At 49.0% G+C, this 20,179-nt stretch overlaps 1 protein-coding gene across 6 annotated transcripts in view; it reads right to left on the minus strand.

Moving 5' to 3' along the window:
- Nucleotides 1–20,179, minus strand: part of IRF9 (interferon regulatory factor 9) — a 327,420-nt gene that overhangs the window by 21,995 nt on the left and 285,246 nt on the right. The window contains exon 9 of one of the 6 annotated variants that reach the window (XM_069633991.1): nucleotides 15,387–15,456. The exons of the other annotated variants lie outside the window; for them this stretch is intronic. Coding sequence (XP_069490092.1) covers nucleotides 15,391–15,456 — 66 coding nt within the window. The 3' untranslated portion in view covers nucleotides 15,387–15,390. The remainder of the gene's footprint in view (nucleotides 1–15,386; nucleotides 15,457–20,179) is intronic. 6 annotated transcript variants of the gene reach the window in all.

Here is a 20,179-nt window from a genome sequence, read left to right on the forward strand (position 1 = left end):
AATTCAGGAGGGGGATTGCCTGACTTGCGGGTGGTTGTTCCTTTAGGATGCCCTCCACAAAGTCAGTATCTTGTACAGCTTCCTGCGTGGCAATCTGAAAATGCTCTGCAGCCCTTCTCAGGATTGCTTGAAATGCCATTTGATCATCAATGAGTGACGCTTGTCTTGGTAGAGGCGAGGAGGGAGGCTCAAGACAAATGGCGTCTGGGTCAGCTGTTGGGGAGGGGGAAAGCCAAGGTGCTTCCTCTACAGGCCCCAATCTGGGCATGGGTCAGGTGTATCCTGTCCAAAAGGATTGTCTTGTTGGTCATAGGGATCCTCATAGATCTCTTCAGGTTCTGAGTATTCAAAAACCTCTTCCTGTGGAGTCTGACTGGAGAGGTTTTGTACCTTTGGAAAAGTAGTAGGGCAGGAATCCTCCTACCTAGGTCTCTTAGTTTTGAAATATTTGTCAGGGAAGTCTGCAAAACTGAGAAACAATTTGTCCATACAGCTCTCAAACCTTACTCTGGTCCATGGAGATGAACCAGAGGGGTCAGGAGGAGGGAAAGGCTCTCCAGGAGAAAAGGTGCCTCTAGAGGGAGTGGTCTTGTCAGACAAGTCTTGGAGAGGGGCTGGGACCCATCTCAGTACTCATCTCGACGAGAGGATGTACTTTTTGGCTTATTCGCCGCAGAAATAATGTTAGTGAGACTCTTGCGTAGCTCCGGTGGGTTAGGGAGAGATTTTGATGCGCCTGTAGGTGTTGTCGAGGTTTTCGGCACCGCCCAAACCTCTAGGGTGGACGCGCTCTTAGACTGTGCTTCATCGATCTTGTGTTTTTTAGCAGAGACGCCCTTATGAGTTCAATGCCCGGACGCATGTCGAGAAGTCAGATGCAGAGAGGGCATCCGATCCAGAGGATCGTTAGGCGCCGCCAAAACGTTCGACGGGCCCGTTGACGTCTGTTGCTTTCATGGGGTTGTGTGTTTATCCTTCTGTGGTGCGGGTGTGCCCCTGTTGCGGGGATGTAGTCTCCCCATAGCAGTACCGGCAGCCTGCCTGACGGGGCCGGTACAACTGGGAACTGGACAGTTCCGCCGGTAAGTCTATGGCCTCCAAATCGGAGCCATGGCTCCTGCTTGAACCCTTGTCCTATGAGGTGCTTGTGCCAACGGGGTAAACCACACTCGGCCTGCATGGCCGATCCTTTCGTGTCTTCGGAGGGAAAAGTTGGCAGGACTTGCAGGATCGCTCGTCATGATCATGAGGCAGAAACTTGTTAGACTTTCCACAGGTACTTTCCGTTACAAGACGGACAGAACTTAAGGGAGTCCTCTCCATGGTAGAGGTAAAGGGCGGCAGCCCGACAAGGGAAAAGAGAAGGGGAAAAAGAAATGCATTCTTAGAGAATCAAACCCTGGGTCCCCACTCCCTATTGTATAGGCCTGGCCGGAGGTCGACAGAAGCACCAGTCGCCGAAAGTCGTATATGTCTCTGGCGTAAGGGTCCACAGTAGTTGTCGAAGAAGAAGGTCAAAGACTAAACGACCATCAGTCGTGGGACAAAGAAGTTATAACTTTTTGCAATATATCTCTTTCGAGCTCCGCATATGGCGACCAGCTAGCTGTGTGGAAAAAAACTATCTGAGGGACCTCGCCACGTGAGGGATCATGGGTACACTAGACGTCATGGAGAGTGTTACAAGCAAACCCATGTTGACGTCCCCTTTCGATCCTCGAAAGAAAGATGCAATACTCTGCAATTACCACTAGATGTCTGACTACATGCACAGCATGCGATTCTAAGCAGATTAACAACCATCAGAAATATATGGGATACATTACTCACCGTAATCCTATTTCTGATGCTTGTATCTGCTTAGATTCACATGCTGTGCATAGGCCGACATCTAGTGGAAGCTGCGGAGTATTACAGTTTGTTTTTCGAAACTCGAAAATGGGCGTCGACACAGGGTGTGCCAGTAATACTATCCCTAGTGTGACGTCCACTGTACCCAAGATCCCTCACGCGTCTAGGATCCTCAGATTGTATTTTTTCTGACATGAGGTAGCATGAGGAGTAGCGTGAGTACAGATAATCCAAGCAGATAGACAGAAAGGTAAGACTACAAGTAATCATGCGCCTTCTCTCGGAGGGGAGGAAGGGTGGGTTGCATGTGAATCTAAGCAGATACAAGCATCAGAAATACGATTACGGTGAGTAATGTATCCCTTCTGAGGCTTGTGGAATCTGCTTAGATCACATGCTGTGCATAGATTAACGAGCAGTACCAGAAGGAGGTGGGATGTGAGAAGGGTCATGAGCAAATAAGTTTCTTAGAACCGCTTGTCCCACTTGTGTATCTGCCTTGGAATGGGTGTCAATGCAGTAATGCTGAGTAAAAGTGTGAATAGAGCTCCAACTAGCTGCTTTGCAAATGGTGTCAAGGGGTACATTTGCAATGAAAGCCAGAGTGGCCCCAATGCCTCAAGTAGAGTGGGCCCTTGGCGTAAAAGGCAGAGTCTTTTCAGAAAGTGAGTAACACAGCTGGATACAGTTAATAATCCACTTCGAGATGGCACCTTTAGAGTTGCGATCCCCCTCTCTGCCTGTAGCTACGGAGACAAACAGTTGATCTGTTTTCCTTAGCGGTCTGGTTTTATTTACATAGTAGAGGACCGCCCTAAGCACATCTAGGGTGTGTAGTTTCACCTCAGCTGAGCTTTGCGGGTTCTGGAAGAAAGCCGGAAGCTCGATGGACTAGTTTACATGGAATTTTGATATAAATTTAGGTGAGAACCTAGGGTGTGTGCGTAAAACCAGTTTGTCTTTATGGATAGTAAAGAAGGGATCCTGCACTGACAGAGCCTGAATTTCACTGACCCTTCTTATCGAAGTAATAGCTACTAAGAAGGCCGTTTTATAAATCAGGTGTTTGAGACTGCTTTTATGCATGGGTTCGAAAGGGGGGCCCATGAGCTTGGCTAGCACCACATTAAGGTCCCACCCTGGTGGTGGGTTTGAAATAGGAGGGTGAAGTCTCTTTACTCCTTCCATGAAGGCTTTAACTACTGGTACTTTCCACCACAAAACCTTGCTATGGGAAGTGGTGTAAGCCGAGAGGGCTGCCAGGTGTACTTTCAGTGAGTTAAAAACCAATCCTGCATCTAGCAGGTGGAGCATGTATGTAACAATAGTGGAAGGAGTGCAATCAACTGGGTTGATTTGTCTACTCTGGCACCAGATAACAAACCTCTTCCACTTGTCAAAGTAACAGTGCCTTTAGGATGTCCATACACCTCTGTGGTAAATTGAGGTGTCCAAACTCTATGACCTCAGGAGCCATGCTGCCAGGTTCGTTGGGTTGCCGGTGCACTGTTTGACCTTGGTGCTGGGACAGTAGGTTGTACCAGGCTGGAAGTTTGATGGGCTCGCACACTGCCATCCTGCGTAGGTGTGGGAACCACGGTTGCCTTGCCCACATGGGAGCAACTAGGACGAGCGTCATCGACTCCCTGTTCATCTTGTTCACCACTTTCCTGATGAGAGGAGTTGGTGGAAAAGCGTACGCAAACATCCCTGACCAGTTCATCCACAGGGCGTTCCCCTGGGAGTCTGGTTGGGGGAACCTGGATGCAAATCCTGGGCATTGTCTGTTTTCGCTTGTGGCAAATAAGTCTATAGAGGGGGAAACCCCACTGAGAGAAGAGATCTTCTACGACCTCTCTGTGAAGAACCCATTCGTGTTCCTCTGGGAGGGAGTCTCTGCTCAGAGCATCCGCTAGGGAATTGAGCTCCCCTGGAACATGTTGTGATGACAGGAAGATGTTCCGTCTGAGTGCCCATATCCAGATTTTCTGGGCAAGCTTGGACAGATTTGGCGAGCGAGTCCCTCCTTGCTTGTTCAGGTAGAACATGGCTGTAGTGCTGTCCGTCCGGATTTGCACTGACAGGTTTAGTAGGTGGGGCTCGAACGCCTGAAGCGCTCTGAATACTGCCAGAAGCTCTAGCAGGTTGATGTGGTTCTTGGCCACTGAGTGAGACCAGAGACCCTGAGCTGTGTGGTGGAGATGGTGAGCTCCCCACCCCGTCAGACATGCATCTGTAGTGACTACTGCCTGTACTTCGGGATCGTAAAAGGGTTTCCCCTGTGCGAGATTTTCTCTTGTCCACCAGTGAAGGCTTTGTACCAGTGTTGGTGAAACGACCACTAGATCGTCCCACTGACCACTTGCCTGAGACCACTGTTTCGCCAACCATTCCTGCATGGGACGCATGCGCAGGCGCGCGTGGGGGACCAGGTAAATGCATGACGCCATCATGCCCAGTAAACGCATTGCTTTGCGTACCGTTATTTGTTGACCGGGCTGATAATGTGGAATTTGCAGTAGTATATTCCGAATTCTTTCTTCTGAAGGAAAGGTCAACCCCTCCTGGGTATCCAGGATTGCTCCTAGGAATTGTTTTGAGGTGCTTGGCACCAGGCTTGACTTCCTCTCATTGATTGAGAAGCCTAACTCGTGGAGGAGGTCGATAGTCCTTTGAATGTTTGTCCTGCAAATTCCTGGGGTTTCCCCCGTTATGAGCCAGTCGTCCAGATAAGGGTACACTGGGATTGCATCCCTGCGTAGGTGTGCAGCCGCCACCGCCAGTACCTTGGTGAATACCCTTGGTGCTGAAGCTATCCCGAAGGGCAGTACCTTGAATTGGTAGTGGCGACTGTCCACCTTGAAGCGCAAGTACTTTCTGTGCGCTGGGAACATGGAAATATGAAAATAAGCATCTTTCATATCCAAGGTTGCCATGTAATCCCCCTTTTTTAGGAGGGCGATTACCTCTTGTAGCGTGGTCATACGAAATTTTTGGGGCTTGAAATACTTGTTGGCAGGCCGTAAATCCAATACTGGGCGCATTGTCAAGTCTTTCTTTGGCACAAGGAAGTAAGTTGAATAAATACCCTTGTTTACCTGGTGTCCCGGGACGAGTTCTATCGCGTCCTTTTGTAGAAGAATGGCGATCTGCTCAAGGAGAATCTTCTGATGTTCTAAGGAGTGTACTCTTTGTCGTGGAGGATGGTTCCGGGGACGCTGCAGTAGCTCTATACAATATCCCGTGGATACTGTTGACAGCACCCATCTGTCTGATGTGATCCCTTCCCAAGCCTGGGTGAAGTTTGAAATGCGTCCCCCTACTGGGGTTGCGTGAGAAGGGACCCTGAACTGAGCGTCACTGCTTTGGTGGAGGCGTGCCGCCTCTCTTGCTGGGGCTGCCTCTGCCTTTACCACGACCTCTCTTATTACCTCTGCCGTAACCCTGGGTAGACTGTTGGTTGTTGTTCCACTGTGTACCCTGCCCCTGGGAATAGTTAGATCCTCGCTGGGAATTTTGGCCACGTGGGCGACGAAAATTACTATTCCCTCTCTGGTTAGGGGGTTTATTGGTTAACTGGCCAAGGGATTTGAGTGTCTCGTATTCGTCCTTGGCATTTTTCAGTGCGTCTTCGACCGCCTTACCAAACAACAGATCGGCTTTCACCGGTTTGTCTAACAATGATGCCTGAGTTTCTGCCTTAAAACCAGACTGCCGTAACCACGCATGTCTCTTGATAACAGTACCTTCTGCTATCAATCTGCCTGCGTTGTCCGCGGGTCGAAGGTTGCTTTCAAAATGCTGCACTTGCGCGATCTGAATGACACCTGGCCTAGTAGGATCGTTGTCTGTCTTCCCCCTGTTCCCTCCTCCCTGCCTCGTCGCGCCTTGAAACACTTGTGTATAGGCGCGTTACAAATGCCATATATCATATCATAACCAGACACGGCTCTACCCTCTGCGGAAATCCGAGCTATTTGGCCCTTTAATGGTTCAGGAGCAGAGGCTATGAGAGCCGCGACTTCTTCCCACTGATGGCAGTTGTAGCTGGCCAACAGGGTGGTGGAGTTAGCAATCCTTGCTTGATAGGCGGACGTTGAGGCTACCTTCCTGCCGAAACCGTATAGTTTTTTGCTCTCCTTGTCGGGAGGAGCTTCTGACGAAGACAAGGGTGTGCCAGCCCTCTTACGAGTGTTGGTGACAACTTGGGAGTCTGATTTCAGATGTCCTCTTATATAGAGAGGGTCAGACTGTGCTGCCCTGAAAAGTTTTTCAACTCTGGGATTGACTGCTCTGGTGAGGTTTGGGTTCACCAGGACCGATCTATTCTCCGATGAATGGATTTAAGGATAGGGATGGTCTGGGCAACAGGCCTCCTTTCTCCCACTAACTCTTCTGCGAAGTCCCTTTCCTCCTGTACACCGTGGGTGTCAATGTGGAAATGTTCTGCTGCGCGAGCGAGAACCTCATTTAGGAGGGGTTGGTTATCGACCGGGGAGTCGGTAACCGGGGCTTTGTTCTCTACCGGGGAATCTACTCTGTATGTTTCCGGGTCATCCTCTTTTTCCTCCTGGTCCTCATCATCCCCATAGTAGCCCGTCCCGGTTTGCTCTTCTATCAACCCAAATTCTTGGTCTTCACAAAAGGAAGCCTCTCCTTGATACCGCGAGTATGGTCTTGCGTAAGGTTGTACCTCGAAGGGTTCGGACCTCATCGGAGTTTCAAACCGGGCCTTCTTACTCGGGGGGATAGGATCAGTAGAGCCTGAGGGTGTGGCCCCTTGTGGATCATACGAGAGGAAATGTTCTGGATTTTTATCATAAAAATCAGCCAAAGAAGACATTCTTGACATGACCCTATCTATGTCTTCACTGGACCATTTTTTGGAACTGGGAATGACTCTCTCGGCAAGTCTATGGGATTTATCTTGAGTAGCTTTGCTGGTTGTGGACCTATCAGCAGACCTGGGCTTGTCTGTCTGTTTTGGGGGGGTGGAGTGTTTCACAGGTGTGGAACAATGTACAGGTAGTTTCTTCTGCTGTTTTCCCCCCTCCCCGTGCCTAGAAAAATGTTTTCCCTGTCCCTTAGTGGCTCTGGAGTTTTTCGACGCCTGGCGTCGAGGATTGGGAGAAGTGCCCCTGTCCTTCGAGCGTGGGGCCTCGCTGGCTTTAATTGCGGGCTCCGACTCCTGGAGCGCGGCCTGGGGGTGGAAGTCGTCTTCGTCTTCCGACGATCGAACTTCTGTTAGCCTAGGGAGCGAGGCACTCTTGGCAAGAGTGGATGATTGCCTGGAGTCATGCGGCGATCTTGATCGAGAGCGCCCAGAGGACACCGAATCTGACCGTTCTGTCTGTGCCTCTTTCCGAGAACTCGACGTCGTCGAGACTCGGTTGGACTTAGTGTGTTTAGTGTGCGTAGTATGTGAAGCGCTTGTGTCGCCGGGGGTCTTCCCCATAGCCGCCCTGCCGGACGACCTTCCGAGGTCGGGGACCTGCGCTCGGCTGTCTTTCGACGCCGTAATGCCCTCGCCGTCCGAAAGTACGGCGTCGCTGCCATCGCTGAAGGTGCCCTCCGCTGCCATGGCCGCCTGCCTGGCGTGGTGGGCCCAACGCTTCGTCGAACGGTCCTTAAGTGTCTTAGGTTTAAACCTACTACACGCTCTGCAGTTCGCTTCGGGGTGGTCCCTCGGCAAGCAGAGATTGCACGTGGTGTGCCTGTCGACCCAAGGGTATTTGCGATTGCACTTGGGGCAGAATTGAAAAGGGGTACCCTCCATACACACCTTGAGGCAGCAGGCTGTTAAGTGTAGGAAAAGTATAAGATGTACCTATATACCAAGAGTGTAGAGTATGTACCACCCCCCACTCTCCCTACTTGCAGGGCCGAGGCCAGCGGCCTACCAGGCCCGGGCCGAGGCCAGCGGCCTTCCGAGGCCCAAATCCATCGTGCAGCAGCCGACGGTCGATTTCTTCTCCAGCCGGCGTCGAGTGTCGAAGTTCGACGTTGGGGTGGGGAAGGATGTCAATAGATTATTATTTTAAATTCTAGCAAAAGTATGGCTAAGGCCAGGGGACTCCGCAAATGCTTCCGACCAGTATGGCGGAAAAAAACAATCTGAGGATTCTAGACGCGTGAGGGATCTTGGGTACAGTGGACGTCACACTAGGGATAGTATTACTGGCACGCCCTGTGTCGACGCCCATTTTCGAGTTTCGAAAAACAAACTGTAATACTCCGCAGCTTCCACTAGATGTCGGCCTATGCACAGCATGTGATCTAAGCAGATTTCACAAGCCTCAGAAATATATGACAATGCATTACTTACCGTAAAAGCATTTCTGATGATTGTATCTGCTTAGATTCACATGCTGTGCATAGGTCCGACATCCAGTGGTCACTGCAGAGTATTGCATCTTGTTTTTCGTAGTCGAAAAGGGACGACCGGGCGTGTCTGAAATACTATCCCTATAGTGACGTGTGTTGTACCCACAATCCCTCACGCGTCGAGGTCCCTCTGTTTGTATTTGTCTGCCCTGAGGGAGCCTTCTAGACGTGAGTGAGTACAGAAAAGAGAGATATAAAAGGAAGTCTATGTTCCTTCCATCCGAGCGGGGAGGAAGGGTGGGCGCATGTGAATCTAAGCAGATACAATCATCAGAAATGCTTTTACGGTAAGTAATGCATTGTCTTCTGATGCTTGTTAATCTGCTTAGAATCACATGCTGTGCATAGACTAGCGAGCAGTACCCGGAGTTGGCGGTGGGTTATGAGAAGGAACAGTAGAGAAAAGATGTCTTAGTACTGCCTGACCCACCAGGGAGTCAGATCTCGAGTGTGCATCTAGAAAGTAGTGTTTTGTAAAGGTGTGCACAGAACTCCAGGTAGCCGCTTTGCAGATGGACTCAAGGGGAACATTTGCAATGAATGCTATGGACGCCCCCGTGCCTCGAGTAGAGTGTGCTCTAGGCTTAAAGGGCAGTTCTCTCTTAGCAAGAGTATAGCAGAGAGTGATGCATTGAACAATCCATCTAGAAATAGTGGACTTTGAAACTGCATCTCCTTCTCTTCCTGCTGCCACCGAGACGAAGAACTGATTAGTCTTCCTCAGTGGTCTGGTTCTTTCCATGTAGAACATGACCGCTCTGCGCACATCTAGTGTATGCAGAGTTTTTTCTCCCAAGTTGGAAGGATTTTGAAAGAATGCTGGCAGTTCTATAGACTGGTTTACGTGGAATTTCGATATGAACTTCGGAGCAAACCTTGGGTGCGTGCGTAGAACCACCTTATCTCTGAACTGTAACGAAGGGGTCTAGAACAGAAAGAGCCTGTAGTTCACTTACCCTCCTGATGGAGGTGATAGCTATTAAAAAAGCAGTCTTAAGAGTGAGGTGTTTAAGAGATGCTTTGTGCCTGGGTTCGAAAGGTGAGCCCATGAGTCTGGTAAGTACGACGTTAAGGTCCCATCCGGGAGCTGGGTCAGCTATCGGGGGGTGTATTCTCTTTATTCCCTCCATGAAGGCCTTTATAACAGGGATCTTCCACCACGACACCTTGAGTTGGGAAGTGGTGTATGCAGAAAGTGCCGCTAGGTGGACTTTAATGGAATTGAACACTAGACCTGAATCCAACAAGTGGGTCAGGTATAGAACAATATGTGTGGGAGAGCAGTCAATTGGGTTGATGCCTTCCCCTCTGCACCAGATGACAAATCTCCTCCACTTGCTAGAGTAGCAGTGGCGAGTGTTCGGTTTTCTGGCTTCCCTGAGAATGTCCATACATTTCTGCGGGAGCAGTAGATGTCCGAATTCTATGATCTCAGGAGCCAAGCTGCTAAGTTCATGTTCTGGGGGCATGGATGCAGAGTCCTGCCCTTGTCTTGTGACAGCATGTTGTACGGGCAGGGGAGTTTCACTGGGGGAGATAAAGACATCTCCATCAAGTGAGCGAACCATGGCTGTCGGGCCCACATTGGGGCCACCAGTATCATGGTTACTTGTTCCTGGTGCATCTTGTGCACCACCTTGTTGAGAAGGGGAGTCGGGGGAAAAGCGTAAACAAATTTCCCTGACCATTGCATCGACAGACCGTTCCCCTTGGATTGGTTCTGGGGGTACCTGGAGGCGTAACTTAGGCATTGTGAGTTCTCCAGGGTTGCGAATAGGTCTATTTCTGGGAATCCCCATTGTGTGAAGACGTCGAAGACGATGTCTTCGTGTAGTCGCCATTCGTACTCTTCGGGCAGGGGGAAATCTCTGCTGAGTTTGTCTGCCAGCAGATTGAGTTCCCCTGGTACATGTTCTGACAGTAGGAACATGTTTTGTTTGAGAGCCCACTTCCATATATTTTGGGCCAGTTTGGACAGTCCCGGAGAGTGGGTGCCCCCCTGCTTGTTGATGTAGTACATGGCTGTGGTGCTGTCTGTAAGGACCAACACCGTTTTGCCCTGTAGGTGTTCCTGGAAGGCTTTTAGCGCCTTGAACACAGCTAGTAGCTCCAGTAGATTTATGTGTTTGGATGCTACGTTCGGAGTCCACACTCCGTGAGCAGTCTGATGGGATAGGTGAGCCCCCCATCCTGTTAGGGATGCGTCTGTGGTTAGAGTGGCTTCCGCCGCGGGTGTGGCAAAAGGTTTCCCTCTTTCCAGGTTTTCTTTTGTCGACCATCGTAGCGAGAGAACTAAGGCCTGCGAGACCACCACTGGATCGTCCCATAATCCGCTGGCCTGACACCACTGGCTGTTGAGCCACTCTTGCATAGGGCGCATGCGCAGGCGCGCGTGAGGTACCAAATAAATACACGACGCCATCATGCCTAGCAAGCGCATTGCTTTGCGTACCATCACCTCTCGACCGGCCAGATATTGAGGGATCTGAAACAGCATGTTTTGGACCCTCTCGTTGGAGGGGAAGACGAGGCCGTCCTTTGTTTGAATTAGAGCCCCTAGGAATTGTTTGATTTGGCTGGGGTCTAGGCTAGACTTCTTTTCGTTGATGGAGAAGCCCAACTGGAACAAAAGGTCTACAGTCTTTTGGGTATTGGAGAAGCATGTTTCGTAAGAATCCCCTGTTATGAGCCAGTCGTCGAGGTAAGGGTAAACTGGGATGGACAACCTGCGCAGGTGGGCCGCTGCCACTGCCAGTACTTTCGTGAATACCCTTGGTGCTGATGCTATGCCGAAGGGTAGCACTCTGAACTGGTAGTGTTTGCCCTCTATCATAAACCTGAGGTATCTTCTGTGCGCTGGCAACATTAAAATATGAAAGTATGCATCTTTCATGTCCAATGTTGTCATGTAATCTCCCTGAGATAGCAGTGGGATCACTTCCTGTAAGGTTACCATACGAAACTTCTGGGGTTTGATAAACTTGTTCGCTGGGCGCAGATCTAATACAGGGCGCATGGTTAGATCCTTTTTGGGTACAAGGAAGTACACTGAATAAATACCTTCCGTTACCTGAGATAGAGGCACGACCTCTATGGCTCCTTTTTCCAGCAGTTGTTGTACTTCTTGGAGAAGGATGGCAAGGTGTTCCGGTGTCATGTGTCATCCCCTCGGGGGTCTGTATGTTGGGGAACTGTTGAATTCGATGCAGTATCCGTGGGCTACGGTGGAAAGTACCCAGCGGTCTGACGTTATTCCCTCCCATGCTGGAAGAAAGGATGTTATCCGGCCCCCGACCGGTGTTGCATGGGAGGGGACGCGAATCTTCGCGTCACTTGGTGTTGTTGGGGGCTTGGGAGCCTCTGGGGGTGGACCCCCGCCCTCTCCCCTTGCCCCTGCGCTGTCCTCTTTGGCTGTACTGCCCACTATTGGTCTGGTAACTGGTGGCAGGGTACTGTTGCTGCTGATTCTGCTTTTGGCGTTGGCCACGAAAAAAGCGTGTGTTGCCATAGCCGCGTCTGGTAGTGGGTTTAGAGATCTGGTCAAGAGTTTTGATAGATCGAACTCTTTTTTAGCCATTTCCAGAGCCTCATCCACCGCCTTTCTGAAGAGGTTTGCGTCCTCAACAGGTTTATTTATTAAAGACGCCTGTGTCTCCGGTTTGAACCCTGAGTTGCGCAGCCATACATGGCGTTTTAGGAGTATTCCCTGAACCAGGGAACGTCCCGCTGTCTCAGCAGCATCCAGAGAGTTTTTTACAATACTCTGGTTGACCTGGGTTCCTTCGCCAATAGTTGAAAGCAGGCGTGTACGTAATGGTTCCGGCGCTTCTTCGGCGTCCTTGCGCAGTTTGGCCCACTGCGCGTCCGCGTAGCTGGCTAGCAAAGAATTGTTGTTCGCAATTCTTGCCGAAAAGGCAGCCGAGGATGTGACCCTTTTAGCAAGGGCATATAACCTCTTGCCCTCCTTGTCAGGTGGTGCCTCACTGGTGGACAGCGGCACCCCTGCCCTCTTCCTTGCATTAGATACTACAAGGGAATCCGGAATGGAATGTCCCCTTATGTACAGCGGGTCTGAGGGTGAAGGAGTGAAAAGTTTTTCAATCCTTGGATTAACTCCTCTGATTAGTGCGGGTGTGGATAGCGAAGGGATGATTCTTCTCTTCACTGAAGCGAGGAGGGGAATGGTCTGGCTGACTGGGGGTTTCTCCTTAATTACTCTTTCCACAAAGTCTATTTCCGGAGAGATCTCCCCAGTGTCCAGTTCGAAATGTGCTGCTGCTCTGCGCAACAGGGCATTGAATGTGGGCTGATCGTCAATGGGAGACGTGTTTCTGACAGGTGAATTGTCTGGAGGATTTAGGTTCAGGACATCAGTGTCGGAATATCCTGATGGGGATTGCCAGGGATGAGAAGGTCCTTCTTCTGGATTTTCTCCGAAGCCTTCTCCTACCATGTCAGGGCTGTCTTCCAGACCTTCCTCTTGGTTCTGTCCTTCTTCATTGTCCACAAAATCATCCTCCTCTTCTAAGTATTGTTCCTCACCAGTGAGGTCATATACATTATGGATGTCTAAGGCTGTATCCTGCCTCGGGTATTTAGCCCTGGGGTCCTCCTGAGGCCCTTCTCTTGTTCTCTTGGGAGTGGGAGGGTTCTGGGTGTTCATAAACCTCTCCATTCTCTCCATGCAGAGATGGAGCCTTTCCATGGTTTCATAGGGTACCCCTGAGCGGTCTAGTGGTGGAAAATTAGTGTTTTCTTGCTGAAAACGGCTCGACCTCTCCCACAACATCGAGGAAAGTGTCCCGTCGCCCTCCGAAAAGCCTTCCAGTGTGCTGGGGTTCCCCCGACTGAAGGGGGTAGTCCCTGTTTTTCTTCGGGCTTTTTCGGCGTGTCTTTCGACCATTGCGTAGCGCTCGATGTGTCTTTCGGCGTACGCTTCTGGGCGTCGGCTACAACGATCCTCGCCAAGCTCTCTGTGACTCGTTTGTCAGCGGAGGGCTGTGGTTTGGACGTTACGGGTGTCGAACGATCTCCGGCGGCGTGCGCTCTCTGCTGGTGCGCGCCGGCCGATGGTTTGGGGGCGGCGCCCTTATTTGCCGAAAGCCCAGTCGCTGGTCGCGGCTGCGGTTGCGAGAGGGGCTTAGAACCCCAACGGTCCGAGGAGGCCGCCGGTATAACCTGCGTCTCCTTGGGCGCTGATGCTTTCTTCGTCTTCGACGAAGAAGAGCTATGGGTTGTGTGCTTATGTGATGTATCGTGTGTGTCCGTGTCGCCGGGGTGTTCATCCCCATAAGCAGGGCGTGAGCCGAGCCCGTCGGGGCCGGGGACAGATGACGAAGAGCGCGAGCGCTCTTTAGAGGGGTGTACGACTTCCGTAGCGGAGGTCGTGTTATCACGTTCCTCGTCACTGTCGGTGGTAGCAGCGGCGGGTGAAGACCCGGCCTTCGACATAGCGTAGGCCGCCCACCTCTTGACCCTACGGTCTTTTAGAATCTTTGGCTTTAGAAGCCGACAAGCCGAGCAACCCTCCTCTACGTGATCGAGGGGCAAGCAGCGGTTACACCGTGAATGCTTGTCCTTCCAAGTAAAGTTGCCCTTACAAAGTGGGCAAAACCTAAAGGGTGTCCTCTCCATAGCCGAGGCAATAAAGCGTGATAACGACCCCAAGGGAAAGAAAGGGGAAAAGGAAAGGCATTCTCAGAAAAAGAATCAGAGATGTCCCACGACCCCACTCTCCCTACTGTATTTGGCCTGCGAGGCCAGGCCACGTGTTCGGCAACGCCGACGGATCTCCTCCGCTCGTCCCCTCCGTCGAAGATCTTGCTCAGCGGAGACAGCTTCACCACTGCGTCGAGGTAGGGATCGATATATTAAATCTTTAAACAGGAAAAGACGACCAAAGGTCGAGGAGATGGAATGTGCAATGTCTCTCGAGGAGCTCCGCGTAAAGGCGACCAGTAGCTGGGCGGAAAAAAACAATCTGAGGGACCTCGACGCGTGAGGGATTGTGGGTACAACACACGTCACTATAGGGATAGTATTTCAGACACGCCCGGTCGACGTCCCTTTTCGACTACGAAAAACAAGATGCAATACTCCGCAGTGACCACTGGATGTCGGACCTATGCACAGCATGTGATTCTAAGCAGATTAACAAGCATCAGAAATATATATATGGGATACATTACTCACCGTAATCGTATTTCTGATGCTTGTATCTTCTTAAATTCACATGCTGAAGAACAAGCCATGCACCGACCGTTGCCGGCCGGTAACCCTGTGCTGCACTCCTCGCGGGAACTAGTCCCAAGTAGTAATTCCGCCTTGCAGAGACTAAAAACTCCCTCGCGGGAATATTTGTTTGACAAGGCTCCGTTTTCAACGGTCTTCAGAATGGTGTGCTTGGCTTGATCTAATGTTCAAATAGTCAACCGGGTACATTCGGCCCTGTCTAGCTGTGAGTCTCCAAACAAGAATGAATCCGGCTGAGAACAAACAGGTGTGAGGCAGACCCAATTGTCATTACATCATATCGCCAACAGATTTAATTTACACCACACCAATACCTTAGATATGTGTAAAAAAACTAATTTAATTCACAGATTAGTTCATACAAGTCAGTTTGTAATTCAAAAACAAAGGATAGCATTTCAATTGAGCTAAAAGAATGCTCTAAAACAAACCGTGTGCGGTAAAGTACAAAAGTCAAGTACACTTCATCTCAGTATACCATGATAGAGTAATTCATATACAAGACAGTTGTCAAATTTGTATTTCACTGCTTCTGAGCCTTTACATTCACTCTGCTCAGAAGTTTTTCTAAAGACACTCCTATTGAGTAATCAGTGCCAATGCGTTTCGGATTATTGCAAATCCATCTTCAGGGCAGGACGTGTTTTAGTTTCAACAAAATTCGGTAGGGATTCCTACAAAGTATAAGGATACACTCATTAGATTTATATTGAGTTTGGAGGAACTCAATAGGTAACTCTCCAAAATGGAGACAGACTGACCTGCTTTCCTTGGTAAGCAGAGATAATTCATGGCCACCTGTATGATGTAAGTGACATAGCAAAACAGTTTGTGAGTATTAGATCAAGGGTGCAGAGTCAAACTCTAAAGTGCTGTTAATATAATTCATCATGACTCACCCGGTCAAAAGAACCAAATGTCTCGCCGGGTGCAATGGCTGTATCGGGCTGTGGCTCGGACAATGTGCAACTGGAGGTTTGGAGAAAAAGGAAAGGGGGGTGATATTAGATTGTATGCTCTCAAGCCTGATAGGCTGTAATCAACGTAAGCTTCGGAGTGGGCCTTTGGCCACTATTCTCGGATCAGTGCTAATTACATAATTCAACGATCGTGATCAGTAATTGCCTGCATTTACTTGAAACTTACTTGGAAGGGAATTGCCCACGGGACGCCAAACGAAGCCGCCCGTCACAAAGACGTGCTGCACTGCTCTCCCAAGCAAAGTAGGTTGCCATGGGAGCAGCCGCACACGCAGGGCGCCATCTTCGTATGGGACATCGTAACATGGGCGCGATCGTAATACGTAAAACAATCGTGTCTCTATTAGATCTTTTAATAAGGCTCGACTAGGTCGTCTATTCGCAAACGATCACGTTGGTCCAACCACACTCTGTGTGTAGCGACTAAACTCCTAAGGCATATACTGAGGGCCGACGCCGTGCTACGCGTGCGTGCCATAGCTACTGTTGCTAGGGATGCGCATGGAGCATGCGCCGCGTTGCCGTTCTCGTGTAGTGTATCCACATCCCTTCCCAGATCTGCGTGCCAGTAAGACTGGCTTAATAACACCATCCAGTATGATGAGTCTATTCGGTCAGGTACGCCGGGTCTAGTAAAATAATTCGGAGAGGAGGCATACCTGGATTAAGAGTGGCGGGTAGAGGGGCAAAATGGCAGTCAAAAACTGCTTAGTGCCCCTACCCCCGCTTGATTACAGAAGAGTGACAGTCTTCACAGGTGGGTCGATGCTCAGGCACCCGCCTGCATCGTATCCTCATAGACTGTCAAACAAGTTGTCAACTGGTTGTCAACAATGATCAGGATAGTTATTTTCGTAAAACGATACTCTCCATTGCACCTTGAGTGATATACTTTGTAGAAATCAGTATTCGAATCTGCTAGAGGATTCAACTGGTCACCCTGCCAGTTGTGCCGTTCACATTCTTGAATGAGTGATACAGTTGCTGAAGACTCACATTACATCACCATACCACAGGTCCATCATGTTACAGAGTTATTCAATGAAACTCCTGGTACCGACCAGTTCACAATCTGCAGAACTACAGCCAGAATCAAAACATTGAGTTGTATGTGTAGGGGTCAAAATGAAAGCCCTGCATACTTATTATTGCTTAGATGAAAATTCATAGTAGTATGCACTCTTGTCCAGATGTATGATATCTCAACAAACTGTTAACTAGGCATTACTCAGTTACAAACACTATTAAAAGCACAAAAACTGCATCAACATGGAATGCATTAGAGAAAACACATCAAATTCACAATTCATGCCCCTTGGGCTGAGGCAATCCAAAAGGTCAATCCAACTAATCTCCCTCTGGAGTAGTCTCTTTTGTACATCACCCCCTCTCGGACCCAGTTTGACTTGTTCTAAAATCATACATTTCAATTGGGCAATAGAATGTCTCGCTTCCACAAAGTGCGTTGCCACAGGTGATCTCAAGTTTTTGGTCCGGATGTTGGACTTATGCTCAGTCCAGCGCAATATTGCCTTTCTTGTGGTGATCCCCACGTAATAATAACCGCAGGGGCACTTCAGGGCGTAGACAACATTTGTAGAATCACAGGTGCATGAATGTTTGAGTATAATGGGTTTGCCTGTGTGTGGGTGCGAGATTATATTGCCTGGTATGATGTTGCTGCAATGTTGACAGTTATGACATGTTTGAGTGCCCTTGTGCCTAGGCTGTACACTCAGAGTAGTAGGCAGATCTGCTCTGACTAACCTGTTTCGTAAAGCATTGCTGTTTCTGTAAGCAAAAATCAGAAGATCTTGGAAGAGTGGTTGTGTCCGTGGGTCCATTTGCAACATTGGCCAGTTTCTTTGAATAATACTCCGCATTTTCTTGCTCTGTGCTGAGTATGTGGTGACCTACACCATGGACTCATCTTTCTTGGTGTTCTTGGGTGTGAGCAGGGTATCCCTTTCAATAGTCGCCACTGTCTCCTCAATTTGTGATAGTTTTGTGGGATTATATCCTCTCTCTCTAAATTTTTGACGTAGCGAAGCCTACTGTCTCTGATATTCTGTGCTCTCCGAGATATTCTTCCGGTAGCATAGGAACTGGCTCAGAGGAACGCTGTCAATCGTCCTTCGAGGATGGAAACTTGTAGCCAGTAAAAGGCTGTTTATATCAGTAGTTTTGGTGAAAATTCTTGTCTCCAGACGGTTTTCTTTGACATAAAGTTCAACATCCAAAATATTGATCAGTGTTTTACTCGTCTGGGTAGTGAATTTAATCCTCGGGTGCATAGCATGCATCATAGTAAAACATTCCTTCAATTCATCATCTGGGCCTGACCAGAGGCCGAACACATCATTGATATATCTTATATAGATGGTCAGATGACGTAACCACCTTGCCAAAGTCAGAATGTCTTCTTCTTCCAGATAGTACATATATGTGTTTGCGTATGCTGGGGCCATAGCGGCCCACATGCTGGTCCCTGAAACTTGAAGATAGAATTTGTCTTTAAATCGAAAAAAGTTGTTCATCAGCACCAATTTGAGAAGTGTCAATATAAATAATCTGTCTCCTTGGCAGTTATCACTCCTTAGAAGTAGCCATTCCACTGCTTCTAGTCCAGCCGCATGTACGATGTTGGTGTAGAGAGAGGTCACATCCATAGTAAAGAGGGTATCCCTTGTGCTAACAAATTCAACCTCCTTCAATTTCATTAAGAAATGGGTAGTGTCCTTAATGTAAGTCGGGGTTTCTTGTATGAGGGGTTGTAGGATTTTATCCAAATACTTTGCCAATGGCTCCAATATGCTCTCAGTTGCCGCTATGATGGTCCGGCCGGGGGGATCGATAAGTCTTTTGTGAATCTTCGGGAGAATATATATCACCGGAGTAATGGGATGTGTTTTTTCTAGGAATCTACGTGTTTTCTCGGAGATCACTTCTCTTGTTTCCGCCTCATCCAATACTTGATCAGATCCCTCACTTGTTCCGTTGGATTATAGTCGTTCTTGATTCACATGCTGTGCATAGGCCGACATCTAGGTGAAGCTGCCGAGTATTACAGTTTTTTTTTTGTTTGTTTGTTTGTTTTTTTAAACTCGAAAATGGGCGTCGACACAGGGTCTGCCAGTAATACTATCCCTAGTGTGACGTCCACTGTACCCATGATCCCTCACGCGTGTAGGACCCTCAGATTGTATTTTTTCTGACATGAGGTAGCATGAGGAGTAGCGCGAGTACAGGTTATCCAAGCAGATAGATAAGACTACAAGCATCCATGCGCCTTCTCTCAGAGGGGAGGAAGGGCGGGCGCATGTGAATCTAAGCAGATACAAGCATCAAAAATACGATTACGGTGAGTAATGTATCCCTTCTGAGGCTTGTGGAATCTGCTTAGATCACATGCTGTGCATAGATTAGCGAGCAGTGTTAGACGAATGAGGTGGGATGTGAGAAGAGTCATGAGCAAACAGGTGTCTTAGAACCGCTTGTCCCACTTGAGTATCTGTCTTGAAATGAGTGTTAATGCAGTAGTGCTGAGTAAAAGTGTGAATAGAGCTCCATGTAGCTGCTTTGCAAATGGTGTCAACGGGTACATTTGCAATGAAAGCCAGAGTGGCCCCAATGCCTCTTGTAGAGTGGGCTCTTGGCGTAAAAGGCAGAGTCTTTTCAGAAAGGGAGTAACATAGCTGGATACAATTGACTATCCACTTGGAGATGGCACCCTTAGAGACGCGATCTCCCTCTCTGCCTGTAGCTACAGAGACAAACAGTTGTTCTGTTTTTCTTAGCGGCCTGGTCTTGTCTACATAGTAGAGGACCGCTCTTCGCACATCTAGAGTATGTAGTTTCACCTCAGCAGAGCTCTTGGGTTCTTGGAAGAAGGCCGGAAGCTCAATGGACTGGTTAACGTGGAATTTAGAAATTAACTTAGGTGAGAACCTAGGGTATGTTCGTAGAACCAGTTTATCCTTATGAACAGTAAAGAGAGGATCCTGCACTGACAGAGCCTGAATTTCACTGAGCCTTCTTATGGATGTAATGGCTACTAAGAAGGCAGTTTTATAGGTCAGGTGTTTACGACTGGCTTTATGCATGGGTTCAAAGGGTGGACCCATGAGCTTAGCAAGAACCACATTAAGGTCTCATCCAGGTGGTGGGTTTGAAATTGGAGAGTGGAGTCTCTTTACCCCTTCCATAAAGGCTTTAACCACTGGTACTTTCCACCAAGAAACTTTGCTATGGGAGGTGGTGTAGGCTGACAGCGCCGCTAGGTGTACCTTGAGTGAATTAAATACCAACCCTGCATCCAGCAGGTGGAGCATGTAGGTGACAATATTGGAAGGAGTGCAATCAACCGGGTTGATTTGCTTATTCTGGCACCAGATAACGAATCTCTTCCATTTATCAAAATAACAGTGCCTTACATTTGGTTTCCTAGATTAATTTAGGATGTCCATGCACCTCTGTGGTAAGTTGAGATGTCCAAACTCTATGACTTCAGGAGCCATGCTGCCAAGTTCATTGAGCCGGGTTGAGGATGCACTGTTTGACCTTGGTGCTGGGATAGTAGGTTGTGCCAGCACGGGAGTCTGATGAGTTTGCACGCTGCTAGTCTGCGCAGGTGTGGGAACCACGGTTGTCTCGCCCACCTGGGAGCAACTAGGATGAGCATCATCGATTCCCTGTGCATCTTATTTTATTTT

Source organism: Ambystoma mexicanum, chromosome 13 (genome assembly GCF_040938575.1).
Source record: "Ambystoma mexicanum isolate Mex_15411 chromosome 13, UKY_AmexF1_1, whole genome shotgun sequence".
Classification (NCBI taxonomy): Eukaryota; Metazoa; Chordata; class Amphibia; order Caudata; family Ambystomatidae; genus Ambystoma; species Ambystoma mexicanum.